Genomic DNA, 26,173 nt, shown 5'->3' with positions numbered 1-26,173 from the left:
AACATTCACTACTACTGCTACAGTCTTCAAATCTCCTCCTCGGTCGGAGTTTAGGAAAAATAACTAAAGTTTCATTATGATGATCCAAAATGGATAGTTATGGACAGTGTAGTGTGTGGCTAGAACACAATATTATCCGCTGTACAAGTCGTTGTTGAACAACAATAACAGGATTGTTCCCCGAAGAGAAGAAGAAGGAATATAAAAGAAGAGATTAGAGAATCCTCCATTGTTCGAACTGGATCGTCTAACGTAAGTTTAGCAGCAACCACCAGCTAGCCAGCCAGCCTCAGGACAGCCTGGTGTGGTGGTGGGTTTACTTTGTATTATTGGGACGTTAGCCTGTGGGCTACATCCGTCCGCCCACTGACACGGTACTGGATGTGACAGTTCACTGACTGACTGTTGTTCATTTACGATGAGCTCAGCAAAACAAGAGATACTTTATTTTAAATAATAAGAGTTTAGAAGAATTGTGACATCATGTCCTCCTTGTCAGTACACTATGTACAGTAAATAGTTCACTTCAGGATGAAATCGTGATGATCAATTAGAGGTGTGTTATCTTATATAATAATAATAATGTCAGTTTTTTTGCTTGGCAGTTGAGCTTGATATTGATACATCATTCCCTATTACTTGTAAGGACATGTTATAGGCAGCAGAGATTATCAATTTGTGTATTGTTAGAAATTATTTGGTATAATGATCTACTCTATTTTCTGTCTGTATAATAATTGGCTATTCTTGTACATTCTCTGGTTGTATTTATTTTACATACATGTAATAATGGTGCAGATGAACTACCATTCATTGGGGGGACCTCCTGGAATACCCCCCCCCCATGACCCCTGAGCTGGGGGGGTCCCTGGCCTGAATCAAGCGAAACAACACAATTATTAGACTGTATTAAATGCAACTAAGTGTGCCTTTATTATTATTTGACTGGTAGCCAAGTAATGCAGAAACCTAGGTTTCAAGTTAATCAAAGTATTGTTGTGTGATGCATCATGTTACTTTTAATTTGAACTTTGAAGTACCGGCCAAATCAGTCTGTACTGTACTTGGCCAATAAAAGGGATTCTGCTTCTGATTGCAGGTTACCAAGATTCCCTGTCCCTGTACTGAAGAGTTACCGGTCAGTATTATTTTGGTACAGTCAGCTGTTGCTTTTGTTTTGTTGGGGGGGGGGCTGCTGCTGCTTTCTGTCTGTCTGTCCTAATGGTTGCACTGTTTTCCATGTTTGCTTTTGGAGGCTGCACTATAATACATCAATGGGCTATAAATACAAAGAAAACCGCTGGTGTGTTTGAGGTGACATCATGCCATGTTTGTCAATGAAGTAGCCACTCATTACCTCCCACAGAGCTATCTTTATAAAAAGACAGCGCCTTAGTTGGGGCGTGCCGGTACACCACATAATCTCCAGACAGTGTCCCCGATGTGATTCCGGATTGAGAACTGCTGTGTTGCACATTCTTCTCCCTCTGCCCTCAGTTTGCCATCTCACTACTGGCAATAAGTGCCTTTAAAGCAGTCGACCTCCAGGGGTCCTTGGGGTGGCTCCAGAGGGTCGCCAGCTAAATTATTGGTAACTAAAGCGGGACGCACACTCCAGTTTTTAGGTGATAACCTAACCACCGCGGTGTTTAGTAAAAACAGAGAGATGTGCTGGGGTGAGCGGTGAGCCGCGTATCCTAAAAACTGGAGTATGTGCAAGCCTTAAGGGTCCATTTGGTTCCATTTGTACACTCAGAGTTATGGGGTGTCCATGGCATAATAATGCATTGAAAACTGGGAATCCTCTAAATGAAATAAGTATCACTGCCTTAAAGACAGCACTTAGTTTCCTTCACATTGGCCTTAGCCATGGATCACTTATCCTTTTAAACCTCTGCTTCATACATACTGGAGGGCTGTCGTACTCACACACCCATTTGGCACACAATACTGGAAAAGGCTGCATGAACACTGGCAGACGTTGATTGTTAATTATAAACATATGCAGGGAACATCTAGTGCACACACAGGCTTCCAAAGCCTTGGGCTTGACTTTGGATCATGACAGTTCACATTCACCTAGCTAGCAGGAGGAACAGGCTGAACAACAACAAAAACATCTTTAAATAAGATGATTATTTCTAAAAATAATTTGAGAAAAGTGTTCCAAGGCTTGTGAAGAATTAATAGAAGGTGTCCTTTGGCTCAAAAGGTGGATTAAACTGCTTTAGGTTAAAAAAATAAAATAAATTGCCAATAAGTTTCGGGCTTTCGGCCCAAAAGTGAATTCATCAGGGCACTTGGATTCTTTATTTTCTGTTTTTATCCGAGTGTTTTTATTTTTAATTTGAGTTAACCACTTCAACCTGGCATCCCTATTTTGGACATGTATGTCAACTCATTACTCATTATAGGCTAAAATGAAAGAAAAAAGTAAATGTTATGTACAAGCTAAACATGCCGCACTGCGACCCGTGAGCTTGGAGATCTGCTATTTTCACTATTCCTATTTCCTACTATACAGTATGGTTTTAACTTTGAAGTGGTTATACAGTACAACAACTCATAAAATAGGTGTACGCCAGGGCAGGAAACCAGAAAACGAACTGTTTTTGCCTTTTGGTTACATACTTACATTACAAGGTGGCTGAGTGACAGTCAGAATTTACTAGCATTTGGCTAGTGGTTGCAGTTGATTTGCAATCGTGACTAATGGCTGTATGTCAGGTGTTGATAATGAAACCTCTGAAACAGACTCACTCAGTGGAAAGTTACAGTCAGAAAAGTGTCAGCCACTGTTGACCAAATATATATTCAGCATTCAGTGGATGCAGTGTTTGACCTGGGCAAGTGGGCATACTCACACTTCCCTGTAGGTGCATTCCTGCATTCTGTTCACTTCATGACTGTAGCTTGTGCTCCATATTATTACATCAATCAGACTACATTAGAAGTGTTGTTACTGTAAAACAGATTTTTCACAAGTCCTCCTCACAATACAATTATAGGAGTTTTAGGTTAAAAATCAACAAAATCCTCTGTTAATCTCGGTGGAATGTCCAAGGCAAACCACAAAGCCTATTCAGTGGTTTGGATTTTTGCCATAATGAGAAAGAATATGATGTTCTTTCTAGGGTGGGATGGATGCTCGGTGTCAGTAGTGCAACTGTTATTGTTTTCTAGCAAAAGCAGTCATCGAGTTCAGGCGTCGGTAGTTGCATAACAACGTATCAGGGTTATTCTTCTCACAAGGCCGTAAACAGTATATTAATTCAACATTGACCTTTTGGTAATGTCTTATGAGAAAGACGCGCCTGATCAGTTTTCTGCCTGGTAAAGCAGAAGTTCATGGTGATTGTTTAAAGCAGAACAGTGTCTGCCTTCATGAAGAGTCCTAGAACACGCTGGCACGCTGATCTGATATCGTTTTGATGTCGTACTCTAGCTCACTGGTTCCCAAGCAGTGGGTCGGGACCCATGTGTGGGTCACAACTCGAGTAAAAATCCCATTTCCTTTTCTATATCATTTTATTTCCTTTTTTTTTAATGAATTTTAAAACAAACAACTAAGACAAAAATGTAAAAAGAACCACCGCTCATCCACTGAAAACTTAAGTGAGGTGCTGGAGCCACAAAGAGAACATGAGAAAAATAAAGGGAAGCTCCGCACACTCAGATCTGCGCACAATCAATGTATTTATTTAGCAAGCTTTCGGTCTACTGACCTTCTTCAGGCCTGAAGAAGGTCAAACAACGAAGACATTCCATAAAAATATAATTAAGAAGTAGTGAAAACAGACGATCTACAAGCCAGCAATGCGGTGCAGAGCGACGCGTTGTGTGCTTGTATATCTGCTATTTTTACTAGTTTGGGTCCCTAATTTCTTTTGTGTCTCGACCTGAAAAGTTTGGGAACCCCTGCTCTAGCTGATATGGTGATGTGACCTTTATCACTAATTCTAGATTCAAACTCAAATTTCTGGAAGAACGACATACTCCCCCTGAGGCTGGCGTCAAGGCCTGTGAAAAGCTTACATACACACTGTGGCGCACTGCAACCACAGATGTGTGTATTGTTTTTTATAATGTGTGCTAAACCTAAGCAAAACAATAGTAAAACCCACTTTGGCTGCCTACTATGAGAAGTGGCTGGTGTTGTTTATTATAAGCAGATTTCTGGATTTAGAACATGAATAATGGTTTGGTGATCACAAAATCCAAATGCTTATTCTTGTAACCTGTCCTGCATAATGTCTTCAATTCCATAGAACTTCTGAAATGTATTTATTTGAACGGGAATTAGATTAGTTGTGGCCTCCCTCCTGCTGCACTTTCTATTAGCTTGTAGATCTGTTCTTCTTGGCAAATGACGTCGCCAACGTACTAGAGAATACAGATAAAATAGGCTTTGGGGAGCAAGTGGGCGTGTTCACTATGACCTCATGTGGGAAAGGGCCAACAGTCGTCTTTGGTGTGTGAAGGCTATCTTTGCTTATCTCTGTCCCTGGCTTCGCTGGAGAATTTCCCACACACTCTCTGTGAGTTCTGTTATGCTCTTCAAAGTGGTGTCTGGACATCGTCTTCACTCTTCACCTTTTTCTGTTTTGTTTTGTTTGTTCATCATCAGCAACCTTCTGCCTCATGAATCTTTTACAGAATAGACCCATTGATTGTTGTTCATTTGTAGGGCTGTCTTTGACTAAATTAATTGTTAGTCAAACTAATAGTCGATCGTAGTTGATTTAATCAACAAATTTGTAAACTACTGTTTGTTGCATACAATCATGCAGAGACCAAGCTTTGCATGTTGAGTTGTTGATAACTGAATATTGTGATGTTGATTTACTCAATCACAATTAAAGGGTTATAGACAGTTAGTGTTGACAAGAGATGTACAATCAAAAAATCATAAACTAATGATCTAATGCAACGTGTTTTAATAAAACAAATCGATTTAATCGATTTCATAAAGAAATTATAGCAATTCGAAATACCGAAGACAGCAGATCTACAAGCTCATTTAGCTCACATGTGTCACGATGTGACGCGTCGTGAGCTTGTAGATTGGATAGCTTTGGTATTTTTGCAGACATTCAAAGTATAAAAAAGGGTGGTTAATAAGTGGTTATAAGTGGTTAGTCAGACTAATTGATAATAGTCGATTATAAAAAATAACCCTAAAAAATGTGCTTCTCAATTATTGGAAAATGAATTGATTGTTGCAGCCCTACATCTAGCAATGTCTTGTTCCCCTGCGACCAATGGGTTAATTGATTGATCTACTCTGAGGGGACAGCCCCGCTCTAGTAATTAATTCATGCCCTCTGGAATAGATCCGTCCACCCCCGTTCCCTGCGTCTCTCTGCTAGCTACAGATCAACGTACATGCATACCGTAGTACATCCCAAAGCATTTAGCTCTCATTCATTTCATCACACCTGTGTGAGCCTGTAATGCGTGCCACTGCCTCTAGAATCTAAGAGTCTTGAGTCTAGAATAGATTGACAGCTTGCATATATGATAGAAACCCCCTCCTCCACTCGACCCACCCACCCACCCTTTTTTAGTTTTGCATCACCCACCCTCTCACAGTCTCACTCCCTGCTTGCCCGGCACGCTGCTGTTTGGTTGGTGGTTGCCATGGCGTCGCGTGGCCACAGTGAGGCTTCACACACAGCATCTTGTGTTCTCTTCACAGAAGGGCCACAGAGAGAGAGGAGATCGGCGGGGCAGTGACGCAAAACCCGTAAAGTAAACGAACGGAACGCAGCCTGTGTGTGTGTGAGACGCTCCAGTCCGGAGCCCTGCAGCACTGTGTACCACACAGACACGGGGCAGCCAGGGGTCTGCAATCCAACAGTGGATTTGTTCATTTTGTTTGCCGTGCTTTTGGGTTGGCAGCCTGGCACACATTCCTTGTTTTGACTAAAGAAGAAGTTCTCAAACGCACACGTTTTGTCTGGATATATACCGGGATTCTCCCTCATGTTATGCACTTCAATGGAAGACAGTGGCTCATGGGTTAGCATGCGAGCAGAGGAGTCTTCTTATCATGTCCGCTACAGGTAGGCATCTCGTATCTCTCAACTAGACTCTAGTATATTGTATTAAGTAGAAGATAGACAAGCACCTTTTATAGAACCCTTTCCAATTGTGTTCCCTTTTCATTAACCATTTTAAAAGTTGTCACACATTAAAAAATAAAATAAATGAATAGCCGATCTATAAGCTCACAACACGTAGCGATGCAACGTTTTGGGAGGTTGCAGATCGGCTGTCTTTGCCCATACCCCTATGTATAAAATAGGGCTTAAGTGGTTAACTGTTATTAAATGCTTTGGAAGGAAGAATTTCCCTTTACGTTTCTTGCACAAGCATGACATCATATTTTCCAGGTTCCTTAGTATCATTGAGGAAATTAACGCTATCGTTTCTGAGTAATCCGGGCTCAGGAATTAAGTTAAATTACAGTGGTCGGAGTGAGTAAGAGTTCCGTTTTATGACTTCTGTGCGTTTGTTGTGTAACAGCAAACAGGTGAGTGGCTTCAAATGGTAGCACTGTCTGTCTGCCAACAGGTGTGACCTGGCAAACCGCAAGCAGCCAGCATCAATATTTAACCAGCCCTCTGAAACATTCATTTGACGCAGGGCTTTTGTTTTAGTTCACACAGGTTGGTTCAGTTTCTTTCTCAGTCCCACCAGCCCACTTGTATCTGACCTATCCAATTAATCTCCTTAACATGGCCCGTCCACCTCTATAATCTGTGCGGTGTCTCCTGTCTGCTCAGTCCACACACACTGCTCCAGTAATCTCGGGTGACCGCTAACCGGTTCGGAGGAGAGCTCTCCAAGGCAGAGACGAGCAGATTAGCCGATAAAACGCTGACTTGTGAGAGTTCCCTTGAGTTCCCCAACGGGGCATATCATGTAATATCCTTTCATTTTTACAGTCTACTCCAGGGTTCCCCAATTAAGTTTCCTCAAGGGCCATATTTTGACTAGGTTACCAGGCTGGGGGCCGAGTCCGCACGCACAAGGTCGAGGTCTTGCCCTGAAAATTCATTTTCAGGGCAAGACCCCATTTGAAATTCGAGGTCTTTAAATACCAGGGGCTTTTGTATCGTGCAGTTAATTCCCCCAAAAACATATTTTACACAGAACAAAAACGATCCACTCATTTTAGATGAACGCCAAACAAATATCTCCATTCAACTAGTTTCATTCTGAGTTGAGCTGTCAGTGCCTCAGACTGAGACAGATCTGGGGCTGTGCCTGGAATTTTCTTTATTAACTATTAACTTTAATGTGCTATAACCGGGTATCTGGTCAGAGACCCAGTTCTGGCTGGAGCCGAGAGTTCGTCCTCTGTATGGTGAGGGGTGGAATACGATCCCTTGAAGTAGGCGTTTGAATGTAATGGTTATCTTCTAGTTGTCCGTAAAGTATAGTGTTATAACCAGAATCAATAGCTTAATCTCACCCTTACCTACGAGGCTCTTCTTCTTTATAGTCTTGAAGATGTCGCCTCTGACGTCACTGTGGTGACGTCGGAGTGACATCTCGTATCCTTCGTAACAGTGCTGTAATATAGTTGCCTAACTAAGCTGTATGCTCAACAACTATATTGTTCTTTTTAAAATGACCGAAATAAACTAACTAACTAACTGTAGAAGCCTCCTCTCAGATGCACCATGTGCCTCTGGTGCTGTTTCAGGTAGGCTGGTTAATTGCTGAAGCAAGCCAGAGTGCTGGCGTGTTGCTGCTTGTGTAATAAACAAAAAAGAAGGCTGCCTAATGTTTAGAATGATCATCCAGCTATTCAGAACCCCTGTTGTTTTCCTGCAAAATTACAGGCTTAGCTGAATGAAGAAACGAGCTGCGTGGTTGAGGTTGCAGCGTGTCTCCTTGTCATTGTCTGTATAACAACGTAGTTGGCTTTTAAAATCACATTAGCCTGTGCAAAACAGCCTTAGATTAGCCTTTGTCAGTCTCTGCGACGTGTCACTGCAAAACACTGGGTGTGCACTGTGCACGGGACGGGACGGGAGGGAAAGTTCTAGTGAACAAAATGAAAGGACACAGCAGGATTTGAAACTATTCTCACATGTTACAAAATAGTAGGCGATTTCATTTCGACATCCGTTTGCAGACACTGTAGCAATTGTTGCTGTGTGTGCAAAACAATTCTGCTTGATCTGGATCAGACAATCCCTCTGGTATGTTATCCACCCCCAACCCAGTGTAACCTCATTTCACATACTATTAACCATTTAGAGAAATACTTTACCCAGAAAATGACCTTTTTCCACCTTTTTAATTCAAAATGACTCACTTACCCACCCCATTAGGCCTTGAATTCTTGAATTTTTGTTTGTGTTTTCTTCACTGCATGAAGTATTTTCTTTGTTTTTGGATTCTTCATCCACTGTGAAGGAATGCATAATAAAATGGGGGACTCGAGGCACGGGGTAAAAAAGGTGATTTCGGGGGTGAAGTATTAATTTATATTAAGCCTGAATTACTATACTATACTATACTATACTATACTATACTATACTATACTATACTATACTAATAATTATATACTTTGTCGTGCGATGGTGAAATAATAGCCAAGCTACAAGCTCACAACCTGTCATACTCACGTGAGCTTGTAGACTGGCTATTTTTGCCACACGAGCAGCATGACACCGGCATACAAAGAACTATGAACTAAGCACATAAGCATACGCTTTTTAAGACTTTTCACCTATAAATGACATGACCAAATTAGGGACAACAGCTGAAAGAGGTTAATGGTTTATCCTGCTAGGGGATCGAGTTAGCAAATTGCTCAACAAACCTGTGTTATTGAATAAAACACAATTAAAGAGGCTGAACGCTGGTGCTGTCTGTGCAACAACAGCCCCCAAAGCACACTGCCGTCGGTCCCGTGAAGGAAGGAAGCGCACTGCCTCCCGACCCATAACAAACAAACTGATAAACCAGCACCATTGTTCTCATTGTTGCTGGTGGAAGGAAGTGGCTAAACAGAATTCCTTGCTGAAAAGCTTTCCTTTGATAGAGATTAGAGAGATCATTCGGTTCCTCGGGTTTGGGTGGAAAACAGTCGGATTCTTCTCTCAGTTAAGGACTTTCGATGATAACAACTTCTTCAGCCCTTCAGCCTTGATTTAAGCATTTTGGAACCTTGGAACCTCTCGACAAGCGAGTGAGCATAAGCTTATTCTTATTCTCTGGCCAGACTATTAATATATCAGCCATTATTATTTGATGGTTTCGTTTCGATGACATCAGTATTGGCAATTACGCAGCCCACACTGCTGACTCTTAGCTAGCTTCTAAATTCTAACCCTTTTGGGCATGTCATTATGGATAAGAATGGTCAAACTTAAAAAATAATAATTGCAGATCGATCTACAAGCTCACAACGTACTAACGTAGATAGGCTATTTATTTATTTAAGAATTTTCTTTATTGGGAAAAGTTTTTCAAATGGATTCGTATAGATGTTTGTATCTTTTTGGTCAGATATAGGTCAATACAGCCGTCTATCCAAAATGTGTCTCGGCATCGGATCCCAAAATCAGTTCAGTTGGCTTCTAATTGCTAAACCAGGGCCTGGAGTTGTGTCTGTAGGCTACTTGACATATGAGTGGGAGATAAAACTGTCACGATAACCTTTAAGTTGACCATTGTCATACAAATAATTGCAATTACGTACTAAAACATTCGAACATAATTTATGAATAAAAAATGTATTTCTTTTTGGCTTTTAGGCTTTGCAAACAAAAGTTGCACAAATCAGGTGGGATTAGCCGATCTACAAGCTCAAAATGTGTCTCATTTCGACACGTTTTGAGCTCCGTGTTTCCAGTATATGCATTATTGTGTGGCGGGCCACCACGCAATCATGACCAGTCACCACAGCATGATGTTTAGTAGGCGGCCGCAAATAGGTCAAGAAAAGGCAAATAATCGCAAAAGACGCATGCATGCACGCACAGTCGCGCACTGCAGGAGCATGTATGTGTGAGAGGTCCCCTCCACACTATCAGCTTCTGGCTAGGGGAAACACTGGAGCTTGTAGATCTGCGGTTATTAACACGGTAATAATCATGGCGATTGTGCAAAAAAACGATTACTATTATCTCAAATAAATTGCGATTGTAATTGTGACGGGTCTAGGTGGGAGACGGTTTGTAATGTTGGGTCTGTGCTGCTGCTGTGCTTCAGGATGGAGGCGTCCTGTCTGGAGTTGGCCCTGGAGGGCGAGCGCCTCTGCAAGGTGGGCGACTACCGGGCGGGCGTGTCCTTCTTCGAGGCCGCCATCCAGGTGGGCACGGAGGACCTGCAGGTGCTGAGCGCCATCTACAGCCAGCTGGGCAACGCCTACTTCCACCTGCACGACTACGCCAAGGCGCTGGAGTTCCACCACCACGACCTCACTCTGACCAGGTCAGACCCACAAAGGAGCGCACATCTATTGTATAGTAGCATATAAACTGACAACGCTAACTGGTTTATTGTAGGGAATCCGTATGCAACAATGTACAATGGGAGCCAACAGGTATGGAAGTCTGCTGAGCTGTGAGCCACAGCCTGCTAGCAACAAGCAGTCCGAAGTTGACTCCAAGGATTAGCAGGATTAGCCTAGATCATGATTTGATATGAATCGTGATATCACGTTCATGATTTTCTTTTTTCTTTTTACAAAAAGAGATTACAGACATTATGACTGTTGCGATAATAATAATAACTTTATTTATATAGCGCTTTTCTAGACTTGAGTCACAAAGTGCTGCACAAACAAAGACCAAGGCATTCTGCACAAGAAAGGACCTAGATGAACAGGGAGCTTATAGACTGGCTATTTCCAGGCTTTATGTTTCAGTTTAGGTCACAAGGGCAGGCGTATGACCTGACCTTGTGACTCCCAGAAGTCCATTCCACCAGATGCAAAAACGGAAAAAAGAATTGCTTGCAGTGAACAAGCGACTGCAAAACTAGGTTATTAGCTTATTATGCACTCAGCTGTTTTCACTTTACTGATTTAAATCGTCATATATTAAGTATTGATAATCTGTCTCGTGCTGCATTGATACAACCCTACTTTGTCCCACACAGGACCATAGGGGACCTGCTTGGTGAAGCTAAGGCCAGTGGGAATCTTGGCAACACACTGAAGGTTCTGGGCCGCTTTGAAGAAGCTGTGGTCTGCTGCCAGAGGCACTTAGACATAGCCATGGACATGAGTGACAAGGTGAGGCCATAGAGACATAGCCATGGACATGAGTGACAAGGTGAGGCCATAGAGACATAGCCATGGACATGAGTGACAAGGTGAGGCCATAGAGACATAGCCATGGACATGAGTGACAAGGTGAGGCCATAGAGACATAGCCATGGACATGAGTGACAAGGTGAGGCCATAGAGACATAGCCATGGACATGAGTGACAAGGTGAGGCCATAGAGACATAGCCATGGACATGAGTGACAAGGTGAGGCCATAGAGACATAGCCATGGACATGAGTGACAAGGTGAGGCCATAGAGACATGGACATGGACATGAGTGACAAGATGAGGCCATAGAGACATAGCCATGGACATGAGTGACAAGATGAGGCCATAGAGACATAGCCATGGACATGAGTGACAAGGTGAGGCCATAGAGACATAGCCATGGACATGAGTGACAAGGTGAGGCCATAGAGACATAGCCATGGACATGAGTGACAAGGTGAGGCCATAGAGACATAGCCATGGACATGAGTGACAAGGTGAGGCCATAGAGACATAGCCATGGACATGAGTGACAAGGTGAGGCCATAGAGACATAGCCATGGACATGAGTGACAAGGTGAGGCCATAGAGACATAGCCATGGACATGAGTGACAAGGTGAGGCCATAGAGACATGGCCATGGACATGAGTGACAAGGTGAGGCCATAGAGACATAGCCATGGACATTAGTGACAAGGTGAGGCCATAGAGACATAGCCATGGACATGAGTGACAAGGTGAGGCCATAGAGACATAGCCATGGACATGAGTGACAAGGTGAGGCCATAGAGACATGGACATGAGTGACAAGGTGAGGCCATAGAGACATAGCCATGGACATGAGTGACAAGGTGAGGCCATAGAGACATAGCCATGGACATGAGTGACAAGGTGAGGCCATAGAGACATAGCCATGGACATGAGTGACAAGGTGAGGCCATAGAGACATAGCCATGGACATGAGTGACAAGGTGAGGCCATAGAGACATAGCCATGGACATGAGTGACAAGGTGAGGCCATAGAGACATAGCCATGGACATGAGTGACAAGGTGAGGCCATAGAGACATAGCCATGGACATGAGTGACAAGGTGAGGCCATAGAGACATAGCCATGGACATGAGTGACAAGGTGAGGCCATAGAGACATGGACATGAGTGACAAGGTGAGGCCATAGAGACATAGCCATGGACATGAGTGACAAGGTGAGGCCATAGAGACATAGCCATGGACATGAGTGACAAGGTGAGGCCATAGAGACATAGCCATGGACATGAGTGACAAGGTGAGGCCATAGAGACATAGCCATGGACATGAGTGACAAGGTGAGGCCATAGAGACATAGCCATGGACATGAGTGACAAGGTGAGGCCATAGAGACATAGCCATGGACATGAGTGACAAGGTGAGGCCATAGAGACATAGCCATGGACATTAGTGACAAGGTGAGGCCATAGAGACATAGCCATGGACATTAGTGACAAGGTGAGGCCATAGAGACATAGCCATGGACATTAGTGACAAGGTGAGGCCATAGAGACATAGCCATGGACATGAGTGACAAGGTGAGGCCATAGAGACATAGCCATGGACATTAGTGACAAGGTGAGGCCATAGAAACATAGCCATGGACATGAGTGACAAGGTGAGGCCATAGAGACATAGCCATGGACATTAGTGACAAGGTGAGGCCATAGAGACATAGCCATGGACATGAGTGACAAGGTGAGGCCATAGAGACATAGCCATGGACATTAGTGACAAGGTGAGGCCATAGAGACATAGCCATGGACATGAGTGACAAGGTGAGGCCATAGAGACATAGCCATGGACATGAGTGACAAGGTGAGGCCATAGAGACATAGCCATGGACATGAGTGACATCGTGAGGACTGAGGAGGTCACTGTCTGGCAGAAACTGTTCAAACTGTCCAAAGCTGTTAATTTTCAGGAAATGGAAGAAAAAAAACTGTTCCAATGGATACAATGTAGTTATTATTTAGTCACAAGCTGTTGCTAAAACATTTATAAAATACAAACCCTATAGAGCGTCACAGTCCTGCCCCCTTCAAGGGCACCAGAAGAGAATTTCGCATTCATTTTTCCATAGACGTTTCAAAAAGTATTTATTTAAAGACCTTTAAGCCTCGGTCAAAGCCAACTCGGCAGGTGACTCTCATGACAATAAACACATTTTCTTGGGCCGAACAAATAATTAGAAAGAAGAAAAAAGGCAGGGTACAACACATTTTTTTTTTTTTTCTTCTTGTCATTCTGAAAGGGGGCGGGACTGTGACGCTCTATTTATAAAAGCTCACAGAGAGACACCCCCAACCACTTTAGCTTTGAATTTGTTTCACAAATAGCGTAAATGGCAGATCTACAAGCTCACAAGATGTCGCATTGCAACACATTCTGAGATTGTAGATCGGCTATTTGCGCTACCTTTGCACGACACTTGAAATAATGGAGATGTTGCCCCGACACGACAGCAATGACATGAAATGTAACTGCTAAGGTTGAGGGATGGTGGGAAGGGGATAAAACTCTTGTAAAGCTCTAGGGCTCTGTGACATCAAGTTGACATTTTGTCCCTCGCCTGCCTCCCCTGTCCCTCGTCTTGTGTCTTTCAGGTGGGCCAGGCAAGAGCACTGTACAATTTTGGAAACGTGTACCATGCTAAGGGAAAGAGTATCTGCTGGAGCGGAGCAGAGCCCGGGGAGTTTCCAGAGGAAGTCATGGAAGCTCTAAGGAAAGCTGCAGAGTATTATGAGTAAGTCACCGTGTCGTGACTCGTGTTGTTATAGAGTGCTACACGGATGACGTCTTTTAGTTAGCCAGCCTGGCTGAAAGTTACCTCCGCCATGCTCTCCCACCTAGAATTAGGTTTGGATAAATGTAAGCCAATTACCATTAATCTAGCAAACAAAGTGTTATGATATTCTCATGGAGATTATCTTGATGAACAAAGCAGGAGAATTTCTCACGGGTGCAATTTATGTTGTAGAATATAACCTGAAACTTTCTCAGGCTTATGTTAACCACAGATCTTATTTTGTGCATACAATGAAAACCCTATGGTAAAAATCATTAAAAGATCTGGCTAGGAAGCCATTGCAAGTTCACTCACTTCTGGCTGTAGAACCACAAACTGTAGCACTGTGTGGTGGTGTGTACGGGGGAGTAAATAAACAATGTTGATGGTTTATATACAGTAGATAGAACTACGTAAACCATGTCACAGAGCTGTTGACTGACCATTTGGTCTCATGTGTTGTTGTTTTATTTAGGGCCAACCTGTCCTTAGTGAAGGAACTCGGAGACCGCGCTGCCCAGGGTCGAACCTACGGCAACCTCGGCAACACATTCTACCTGCTGGGACGCTTTCGCAATGCAGTGGCCTCCCACGAACAGGTTTGGTGCAAATCCCATTCCCCCCTCCTAAAAAAGAAAATGTTTGCAAGGCCTGCGTGGTCTATTTCAGTCTAGAGAAAGATGTGATAAGCTCAACCCAGTGAAGGTCTGCAGGTGTTGAGAGAGTCATTCCAGATTTATACTTAGTTGCACATGGGTGTCGCGCGGAGGAAATAGCAGCTGTGCTGGCATGTTGTGAGCTTGTAGATACTGGCCTGTCACAATTACTACATAATCGCCTAATCGCAATTACTTTGCACAATCGTCACAATTGTTTCCATGTTGGAAAAGTTTTTCAGATATTTTCAAAAACAGTTGAAATAGCCGATCTATAAGCTCACAACGTTTTTTGGAAAGTAAGTCAATTATTTGTCATATCTACCCTGTGCAACTTCAAAGCCTAAAAGCCAAAGCCCTTCATATGGTCCATTGCTCAACAACATTAAATTAAAAAATGTTAAAAACATTAAATCGCAATTATTTGGGACAATTAATCCTCATGTAAAATGTCATAATCGTGACAGCCCTACTTTTTAGATCTGCTATTTTAACTTTCTTTTTTCCTGTTTCACATCCCAGCGGCTGCAGATAGCCAAGGAGTTCGGCGACCGCTCGGCAGAGAGACGGGCGTACTGCAACCTGGGGAACGCCTTTATCTTCCTGGGGGAATTCGAAGTGGCGGCTGAGCATTACAAGTAAGGAGCCGCGCCTGCTTGTCAGGCACACGCCCCAGACGATGAGATGCATCTGCTGTTAATGAAGTTTAGTGGCTCTTGCTCAAACGCCAGCTGAAACAACAGCAGTCTCTCTTTGGAGTCCTAACGCAGTCCATGGCAGTCCTCAAAGAGCTTAGTTTGGACAGACGTGGCAAACACAGCCCTTCTCAGACGTTAAAGTCATGGACACATTACAGCGTCCACCCGGAAGGCCAGCAGGCAAAGATGATGCGATTAAGGAGAGCCTTATTTCTTCAATATTTCCTTCCTACTCTGCTAAGTTGTTAGAACTAATTATGTGCCAATCTCCTTCAGTAGTGATTCTGAAAGCAGGCCAGTCCACAGTACACCAATGCAACTAAACCTTTTCATAGATTTCATAGCTTCTTTCTTTCATTGCATAGCTTTTCATAGCCATTGACTATTAAGCTCACACAAGCTCACAACGCCTCGCAGCTCGTTGTGAGTTGGCGGACCCCCTATAGTAACTCTGAGGACCCCCCAGGCCGGGGTCCTGGACCGACCTGTTGAAGACTCCTTATCGGATATCGGCCAAAACGTCAGGTCCGCTGTGTTCTGAAGGAGTGTGGATGGTGTTTTTCAGGAGGTGCTTACAGCTGGCCAGGCAGCTGAAGGACCGCGCTGTGGAGGCCCAGGCCTGCTACAGCCTGGGCAACACCTACACACTGCTGCAGGACTACGAGAGAGCCATCGACTACCACCTCAAACATCTCATCATAGCTCAGGACCTCAATGACAGGTACAGACTACTACACTTGATCATACATAGCTCAGGACCTCAATGACAGGTACAGACTACTACACTTGATCATACATAGCTCAGGTCCAGGACCTCAATGACAGGTACAGACAGACAGGGACCGCATTTACTAAGCATTTTCTACAACAGAAAACTCCGTCGTACAATGAAGTATGTATGACTCAAGCTTAACATTGATTCTCAGGATTTACCATTTACCATTTTACGACAGTATTACTATCTATCTATAAATGCACCAAGTCTCTGTCTGTCTGTATGTATGTATGTACGTACGTACGTACGTACGTCTGTAATCCACGTAACTCGAGAACCGTTCGCCCCACCGACTTCAAATTTGACACACACGTTCCACACCACCACAGGGGATGCAGTGGCCGGTGTTGAGTCGGGGCCGATTCATACTCCTATTTTAGAGCCGAATAAAAGTCGGTTCGGCTCTGTAGAGCCTACAATGTGACGTCATTTGAGGTTCGGGGGGGGGCGGGTACCGTCCTAAAGTCGGCTCTTCGGTGCTACTGAAAATTTCTGACGAGCCGAAATCATTTCGGCACTACAGCGCCGAAACAGCGGTAAAATAGGAGTATGAATCGGCCCTCGGTCGGACCCACAGTTGTCCAGAACCGCCCTAAAAAGGCCTCTGCCCGGGTCTGGACAGGGCCCCTGCCCAGGGTCCATATATGGAGCTGGCCTGTTCTGACATCATTCTGACGTCTGCATAGACTCCATATTTGGGCATGTCTGACAAAGAACTCCATATATGGGCAGAAAAGGGACACAGACATAATATCTCGGTGGGGCATGCATTTCCAACTTGCATCGTACCAAGTTGGCCAGTGCCCAACGGGCACCGCTGTAGAGGTGAAGGAGAAGTAGTCTGCACACTGTTTCGTAGCTCCCACAGGAATCTTATTTAATAAAGGATGACAACGTTTGACCCCTTATGGGGTGACGAAGAACCATAAGGTCATCCTTTATTGAATAAAGTTCCTGTGGGAGCTACGAAACAGTGTGCGGACTACTTCTCCTTCTCCTGTACGTTTTTTGTTCAGCACCTGAAGGTTTTTTAGAGATGTGCGTACTTTCCTTTGGATTCAGTTACCGCTGTAGAGGCCCCACGGGCACCGGCCCCACGGGCACCGCTCTAGTTACTATTAATTAGTAAGTAAGTATTAGTAAGGTGCAAGTAGCATGGAGCCGGAGAGTTTCTCTGAATCATCGTTTAGGAGTTTACTAGTCACCTCTGTCAAATATTCAGCCCACTCAGAACGCAACTTGTCAGTGTGCTCATAATCATACCGTCGTGGGTTTAACCTACGTCCTCCTCTACCCTAGAATCTTCTGAAAATAACTCTCGTGGCAGAGCAGTTTGGTTGTTCCGTCTGTAGCATTTCTGAATTGGATGGTGTGGATGTTTGTTCTCGCAGGATCGGGGAGGGCCGGGCATGCTGGAGTCTGGGAAACGCTCACACAGCGCTGGGGAATCACGATCAGGCCATGCACTTTGCCGAGAAGCACCTGGAGATCTCCAAAGAGGTACGTACAAAAGCCCAGAGAGCAGGGCAGAGAGCTTAATCACTACAGCCCTGATTTAATACTATAGCGTGCATGCGTGCGGAAATATTTGAGCGCTCATCGCATCGCAACACGTTGTGAGCTTTTTTTATATCGGCTTTCTTTTTCGCCTTTTACTGACATGCCCATGATAGGGACACCAGGTAGAATAATTAGAATATCACTGAGGCAAAAGCTTAGAGGTCTGATTTATAGAATAAATTATTTGGTGATACAGAAAACATACTACTACTACTTTTACGTCTTAGCGGATGCTCGCCCATAAGAAGCATGCAGACTCCACAGGATGGAACTCATTACACGGTTCATAAGTGTCTCAAGGTTCAACCTCTGTTCCCAGCAAGATCCTGGAAATGCTAATAAATCCCAGTGCCAGCTGAAGTGAACCTCAACATCTGTCTCTGTGTGTGCGTGTGCGTGTGTGTGCGTGTGCGTGTGCGTGTGCGTGTGCGTGTGCGTGTGTGTGTGTGTGTGTGTGTGTGTGTGTGTGTGTGTGCTTGCAGACTGGAGACAGGAGCGGGGAGCTCACAGCTCGTATGAACGTGTCGGACCTTCAGATGGTTCTGGGTCTGAGCTACAGCACCAACCAGTCCACGCTGTCAGAGAACAAGGACCTGGACCATAATAACGGTACACACTCACGCTCCTTCTTAACCCCCATTACTTTATACTTTACATTATACATTACACTTTACTTATACATACACTTACTTACTTACTCACTTACGTATACACTTTACTTTACTTTATACTTCACATTATATATCATCAGGCTTATTTATCAGGCTTTCCCAAACTGTGGCGCGTGAACGTTCTCAAGGGGGGTGCGTGAGATGAAAAGGGTAATGGCAGACGGTTTATTTATGGTGTTATTTAACACAAAGCAAAATCGGTTTCACACCGTTTCACAGAGATGTATAGAGCCTCAGCTGCTCTGTGTGTAACGTGCGTGCGAGAGAGAGAGAGATTGTGAGTCGCTCTCTCCCTGAAATGAAACTGAAAGGATGTGCAGTTACTGCATTTGGGCTATTATTGTGTAATAATAATGCACAATATATATAAATGTATCTTTTTCGGCCAAATAGAACATTGGGGGGTGCATCAGCTAGGTCAGAAGGTAATAGGGGGTGCACGACCAAAAAGGTTTGGGAACCGGTACTTAACCCCCTTACTTTATATTATACTCCATGTATAATATACTGTAATACCCCTGAGGCAGTGGCTCAGGGGTAGAGTGGCCGCATGGAAACCGCGAGGTTCCCAGTTCGATCCCGGGCTCCCGTCTCAAAGTGTCCTTGAGCAAGACTCTGAAACCGTAATTGCTCCCGGTGTGTAGGTTTGTGCCTTGCATGGTTTCCTCCGCCATCGGTGTATGAATGTGTGTGTGTGTGAATGGGTGAATGTAATGCACAACCTTTATGTAAAGTGCCTTGGATAAAGGCGCTGGCTATATAAATGCACCCACCATTTACCATATATTTTACTCCATAATAATAATTAATGCAACTTTATTTGTATAGCATCTGAGTGAGGACATGAATAACAACACAGATAATTAAAAATCAACTAAAAGCAAGTTTGAAGAAGAAATATGTCTTGAGCTGTGCCTTAAAGCTATTGTACGACGGTAACGGATTTTCAAGTTTGACGTCATGTGTTAACTTGAAATTGTGCTTGTATTTTTACTATACTTATGCCAAATGTTCCCACAAGTATTGTAGAATTTAAGAAATACCGTTATAAGGTCCATTTTTCTGGCCATTTTCAGCTATTTTCCAATGCCGTCCTAAAATGTGGATGTCCTCAACAAGTAGCCTATAATAATACAAACGTGTGCGTGTGTGTTTCAGGAGCCCGGCCGAGGACGAGTCGTAGACACAGCATGGAGAATCTGGAGCTGATGAAACTGACTCCAGACAACAAGATCAATGTAAGAATTAGTGTTGATTTCGTCGACTATGACGAAAAATGTTGGTCGATTACCTTTTTTCAAAACTGAATAAAAACGTTAAGGAGGGACTAGTGGGAGAAGAGAGAACTAAAAGACATTCAAAGTCATTTGAAAATAAAATAAAATCTGTCATTAATCAGTCAAAGCCTACCAAAATACATTTTAGTCGACTAAATCAACTGTAGATTTAGTCAACTAAGATCTTATGACTAAATCTAGACTAACAGTAAAACATTTCAGTTGACTAAATGTGACTAAAACTAAATTAAGTTGTATTCAAAAGACTGACTAAACTAAATCAAAATTTCTTGTCAAAATCAACACTGGTAAGAATCTCCTCCTTATCAGGCAGTGTTGGGCTAGTTACCGTAGGCTTGGAAGTGTAATAAATTACTCCTTTAAAAAGTAATCGCATCACTTTACTTGGTATGAAATGTAATTATTCTCCTTACTCCTAGTATTAATATATATTTTTACTTTGGCGACGTGAGGCACGACACCCTCTGAAATCACAGTAAACCACAGCCTCTCTGGGATATTTTCGAAAATGAAAATGAAAATCATAGTAGTGAATTCCCCACAGTTTCACTTGAAAAAGAAAGTAGTAGTAGGTTTTGAGCGGAATTCAAGGACTGGAACTATGCATTTAGAAAAACAGTTTAGCCAGCTCCTCTTCAGAACTGAATCCACTTTATTGGAACAATAATTAACCTTACAGGAGGAGTCAGTAATATTTAGTAGCTGTATTATATGTACTGTTTTGGCAATTGTTATAGTTGTAACGCTACAATTGTAATAATTCTACATTATATATTATATTATATTATATTACTTGACATTACTGGTATCGACACATTCAACACATTCTGCTGCTCATGCTCGGCTCCCACAGTGTGCCTCATAAATCACTCCTTCCAGACCTCTAAATGCAAAACCAGACTTTTTTTACATCATTAGCCAGGAATCCCTGTACTTGTTTTTTTTTTAACAACCATGGATAATCTGAACATTTATCTTCTCCCTATTTCATATTTCACACGCTTAGCGTCCTCCAATCAGCTCCTTGCCTCATGTGCTTATTTTTTTCCTTTTGGTTTAGTTTAGTGTGTATAACGTTGTTCCTGTGTGTTGAAGGGCCAGAAGTGGAACGGTGACATCCTGGTCAAACAGTCGGTGCCCGCCCTGGCCAAGACCTCCTCCAAGCTGTTCTTCGTCAACCGCCTGCGGGGGAAGAAGCACAAGGCCGCCGGGGGCTCCACCAAGGTCCTCCAGGACACCAGCAACACCCTGGACACCAGCCAGACCCCCACGCAAGGGCCCCACAAGGTAGGCAGGCAGGCACAGACCCCCGCGCAAGGGCCCCACAAGGTAGGCAGGCACAGACCCCCGCGCAAGGGCCCCACAAGGTAGGCAGCGACAGACAGACCCCCTCGCAGAGCCCACACAAGGTAGGCAGTGACAGAGGGTCAACGTCTAGGGACGTAACAATCCATCGCCAGGCGGTTAACCCATTACGTTAACCTGAGGCTGATTCTACAAGTATAAAATAATGCTTTTTATCTCAAATCTAAAATGACATGGGTGCTATTTAGTAGTATGTATGTATGTGACAATTCATATCGATGAATGTGTTGCGATGTGACATTGTGAGCTTATAGTATAGGCTATAAGTATATAAAGTACAATAGCTCTGAAGTGGTTAATTTGATGTAGAAAAGATACGAGAAACCAAGTACAGTATTGGCTAGTTTTTGTCTGGGAAATAATGAAGTCTGGGATATAACAAGGGGCCGATGACAAAGTTGCATGTAAGCTGATACAAGCACCTGTGTGTGTCCAAGCCAGACATTAAGCTGATACAAGCACCTGTGTGTGTCCAAGCCAGACATTAAGCTGATACAAGCACCTGTGTGTGTCCAAGCCAGACATTTCGCACAGATGAGGACACAAAGACGAAGACTGTGCTCCTCTGACATAACTAACTGCATTACTTCTGAGGAAAATGGTCAAGTAAACAAAGTGGAGAGCTACTTCAGAGAAGTTTTATGGTGGAAGGTTTACAGCCTCTGTTTTCCGTAGACTGGCGAGCTACCAGACTCCCTCTCTCTCTCTGTGTGTGTGTGTGTGTGTGTGCGTGTGTGTGCACGCGTGCGTGCGTGCAGCTGTTCTCTGCAGTGAACCTTACGCTCAACAGACTGCACAATAGATTGATTCCAGAACAGAACTTGTTGACGTGTTAATCTTTCATAATGACTACATGTAGACAGACAGACTTATGAAGCACCCAGTAGGCTGGGTTTTTGTTATATGGGCCATCATAACTGTATATAACTGTAAAAGAAATGTAAAAAGAAATGTATATATCATTTTTTTTTTGCCATTCACTTGAATGGGAATTGGGGGCAGAATTGTTTGACATAAACATACACACAAAGTCAGTAACTTGTTGGAGCAGTTAGCGCCGCAAAAAAAGGGGAAATAATTAACCAAATAATTATGTTGGCTAAGCGGTTGCAAAACTATACTTTTATGACATGTGAAAAGTGAACCCAGCTTCTTGGATGGCATCAAATTAATTGTGAGTTCAGTCAGTGTGTCATTCCATCGCTATCCTACTCTATGTCCTCTTTCTAAACCTTCTTTCCTGTGTGTGCATGTTCTCTGCCTCAGCGAGTCAGTCCAGACATGATGGGAGACGAGGGCTTCTTCGACCTGCTCAGTCGCTTCCAGAGCAACCGCATGGACGACCAGCGCTGCTCCATCCAGGACAAGAGCAGCAGGATGTCCCTGAACGCCACGGCTCCACAGTCACCGCCCAGAACCATGAGGAAATGTGAGTGGTCACTGGTCAACACTCGGTGCCGGATTTATAGGAGTTGAAGCCCCTCGGCTAGATACATTGTTGAGGCTTCCCAGGCCCTTACACGGCAAGCCGCATGCAGGTGTTCGTTTTGGCCGAAGAATTCTGGGGGGGACTGCCAAATTAACCATGATAAAACTAAATATACAATAACTAAACTAAATAAATACAATTTTAAATACTTGAACTGCAGCCCACCATAGCCCAGTGGTAAATCCGGTCCTGCTGGTCAGGTCAACCCACCTGGCTGGGACTAGAAACGAAATTCTCGTCTGCACTGACACAAATGGTAAAAAAAAAAGAAGCAGAGCTAAAAGCCTACAGTCTACTATGCTCACAATCCCTCAACACGTTGTGGGATTGTAGATCGGTGATATTTCTGCACCCCAACATTGTGGAAAGTAAGTAGTAAGTAGAAAATAGGGTTCAAAGGTCAATTATATCCAACCAGGAGGAGGAACAAAAACAAATTGACACACACAATTTAAGGTGGTACATGGACTTTGTGGGGTTCTCTCTCCTGATTGGATGAAATTCGTTAAAGGACCACTTTACAACCTACCTTCCATTTAATTCCCTCCTCCTGTCTTCCTCTCTCCTCCTCGTCTTCACTCCAGCGTCGTCGGATTCCGCCAACGTGTCGGCTGCGAGTTCGGCGGCCGCTCGGGGGCGGAGAGCAGACGAGTCGTCGGGGGGGCCGGGGGGCAGCCTGCCGGGCCTGAGGCTCAACCAGCACAACAGCCAGGCGGTCCTCAACCACCTGATGGCCAACGCAGACAACGCAGAGCCCGACGACGACTTCTTCGACATGCTCGTCAAGTGCCAGGTGAGCCAATTAAGACAGTCTTAACCCATTTTGGGCGGAAACCCCTTTTGGTGTTTTTTTTTCTTAAAGACACCAGTGTTGATCATTTCGTTGACTAAAACCATGACGAAAAACGTTCGTCGACTACCTTTTTTTTTCTCACTCCAGTAGAACTAAAGGACAAGTCATTCTATTATTGGGTGCACTCTGAAAATAGTATTCCTGCTATTTTCAGCATGCAACCATCACGGCCGGCCAAAATACATTTTAGTTGACAAAATCAACTAGATTTAGTTGACTACAACTAGACTAAAACAAACATTTCACAGTGCGTGCTGATAGCTTGTACCGTAATTTCCGGACTATAAAGCGCACCTGAATATAAGCCGCACCAGCTAAATTTAGGGAAAAAAACAAAACGCACTGGACTATAAGCCGCAGGTGGCCATATAGATAGATTTAGAAGGTCCCCTAGTGGCCGTTAGCTGTAAAAATCCATAGATTAGCCGCACCGTTGTATAGGCCGCAGGGTTCAAAGCATGGGAAAAAAGTAGCGGCTTATAGTCCGGAAATTACGGTATATAAATGATTGGAAAATGTCGCTGTTACAGATTATTTTCAGATATTGGTCCGTGGCTAAATAAATATCAATTTGGGGGTCCTTGACATGAAAAGGTTTGAGAAGCACTGCTGTGTAGACCGTGGAACCTTAGACCGTAGAAGTGTGCTCCACCCATGGAACTTTAAGATCAAAGCCGGCTGCCGATTCTAAACAAACTCATCAAAGGGACAATAAATCCGCACTCGCGAAAATAGCTCTGAAGCTTGAGAGAGAGAGAGAGAGGATTGTGCTTTTGAAGAGCGTAGAGAACAAACCCCAAGAAAAGTTGGAGGAAGTTGAGTATCAAAATAAGCTGGTTCTACTTCCTTCCTGTTGGTCAGGCACCTCCCAGTGATGTCAGAACACTGGGTGGTGGTGTGGAACTAATCTGCTGCACAGCTACAGTACAGAGAGAGAGAGCTTTGGTTCAGTATGGTGGACATTTTAGACATGCCACTTCTATGACTAAGAAATAAAGATGCCAGATTTGTGGTCTGATGCGGAGTCCGACCTAGACCAAAATTGTAATTAATTTCATTTAATTTAAAAATAATAATTAGTGGTGTTTTTTTTTGCGAACCACTGATATAGCAATCATACGTTTTTCAGAAAACGGTTAGGATTTAGAAGACATTTTGTAATTTAGAATCGGCCTCAGGTCTTGATGGGTTTTAAATAATTTGAACGACAATGGTTCATTTAACCTAATTCTATCCCCACTCTTCCCGGCCAGGGGTCTCGTCTGGATGACCAGCGCTGTGCCCCCCCTCCTCCCCCGGCCCGCGGGCCCACCGTCCCGGACGAGGACTTCTTCAGCCTCATCATGCGCTCGCAGGCCAAGCGGATGGACGAGCAGCGCGTCACGCTGCCCTCCGCCTCCTCCTCCTCCTCCTCCACCACCAGGCCCCCCGGCCCAAACTGAGTGCGCAGCGCTGCTCAGAGAGAGGTCACCGACAGCGGGCACAGCGCCCCGCACGCGGACCCTGAGACGGGGGTTTTAATCTGTTGGAGGTGTTGGAGGACGTCCATCATTGTCTTCCTTCTCCACAGCGATGGCTAATATACCCCGTACGGCAGCAGCGCTCGCTGAAAATGGCAGATCTCACAAGCGCTAAAGTAGTAGAGCCCGACCCGTACGTACATACGTACGTACGTATGTACAGTATATCGGCTCGGCCGATATATCGGGCATTATTTAACTTTAATGGATTTCGTCGTTAACAGCAGTTACGCAAGCAGATGTGCGCCTATTTATAAAACCACTTTCAAAACTGGCATGTCCCCATTTTGGGCATGTCATCTTAGGCGAACATTTCCAAAACGCTTAAAGAAAAATGGTTGAAAATAGCCAGTCTACAAGTTCACAATGCGTCACATGTGGTTACATATTTTGTTTGACAAAATATGGATCAGAACTTCGGTAATCGCCGGTCTAGTGGCCCAAAGGAATCTGGCCCTCAAGTCGGGCTCTATACCCACAATGCGTTGCATCACAGCTGCGTTGCATCCCAGCTCAGAGGTGGGAAGCAGAAGGGAACTTCAACTCTCTCTTTATTTGTCCTTGTAGACGACAAAGCACTGCCAGCGTTATGTAGTATAATATCTATTAGGGAAAAAGCACAGCACTCATTTGTTTGGTTCAATGGATTGAATCTTTTGTTTCAGCTACAAACTGGATTTGCACATCACTACGGACACATATCAGCAGGAGTAGTTGTATATACTATATCAGGGACAACACTATTGTTTTTTTGTTGGTTGGTTATTATTTTTTAATGAATATGGATTCCTATAATTTCAGAAATACCCCAAAATGTATCTTTAGATACATGACTGCAGTTAACGTTTGTACGTTTCTTTTTTGTAATGACTTGTTTCATGCCTCTGTAAATTGCCGTCCTGTGTCTGTTTGTATCAATGTGGTTTTTGCTTGTGATGGTTTGTTATGAGATAGTGTAGATAGGAGAAAGGTACAGCACTCGTTCTAAATACTCATTGTTTGTATGTGAGGTTTCAGTTTGATTTAGAAGTGGCCTAGGTCAGGTCAATTCATTCTAAGACTCTTTCACACAAACCCGTTTGATAAAATAAAGTATTTCACCAGTGTACATACCCCAGTACTCTTTTGTACTATGCATTTTTGATTGGAAATGCAGGAATAAAGCCTCTTTTATTTAGTGTACAAAA

The 26,173-nt window shown here is 43.8% G+C and overlaps 1 protein-coding gene across 4 annotated transcripts; it reads left to right on the top strand.

The window, feature by feature from the left end:
* Positions 1-26,173, top strand: gpsm2 (G protein signaling modulator 2). 4 transcript variants are annotated; one of them, XM_079529955.1, is made up of 16 exons: positions 1-252; positions 1,100-1,138; positions 5,699-6,065; positions 10,237-10,458; positions 11,128-11,263; positions 13,920-14,059; positions 14,577-14,700; positions 15,280-15,395; positions 16,021-16,176; positions 17,622-17,730; positions 18,273-18,399; positions 19,620-19,699; positions 20,855-21,046; positions 22,391-22,553; positions 23,198-23,406; positions 24,720-26,173. In XM_079529955.1, exons 3-16 carry the CDS (start codon positions 5,986-5,988, stop codon positions 24,906-24,908), a joined length of 2,043 nt encoding a protein of 680 aa, XP_079386081.1. In that variant the 5' UTR covers positions 1-252; positions 1,100-1,138; positions 5,699-5,985; the 3' UTR covers positions 24,909-26,173. The 4 variants fall into 4 exon arrangements, with proteins under 4 accessions (XP_079386081.1, XP_079386082.1, XP_079386083.1 ...); XM_079529956.1 differs by lacking the exon at positions 5,699-6,065 and having other exon boundaries at positions 2-252; XM_079529957.1 differs by lacking the exons at positions 1-252; positions 1,100-1,138; positions 5,699-6,065 and adding an exon at positions 9,041-9,211.

Source organism: Electrona antarctica (genome assembly GCF_951216825.1).
Source record: "Electrona antarctica genome assembly, chromosome: 19".
Lineage (NCBI taxonomy): Eukaryota > Metazoa > Chordata > Actinopteri > Myctophiformes > Myctophidae > Electrona > Electrona antarctica.
This window is presented reverse-complemented; position numbering and strand designations above follow the sequence as displayed.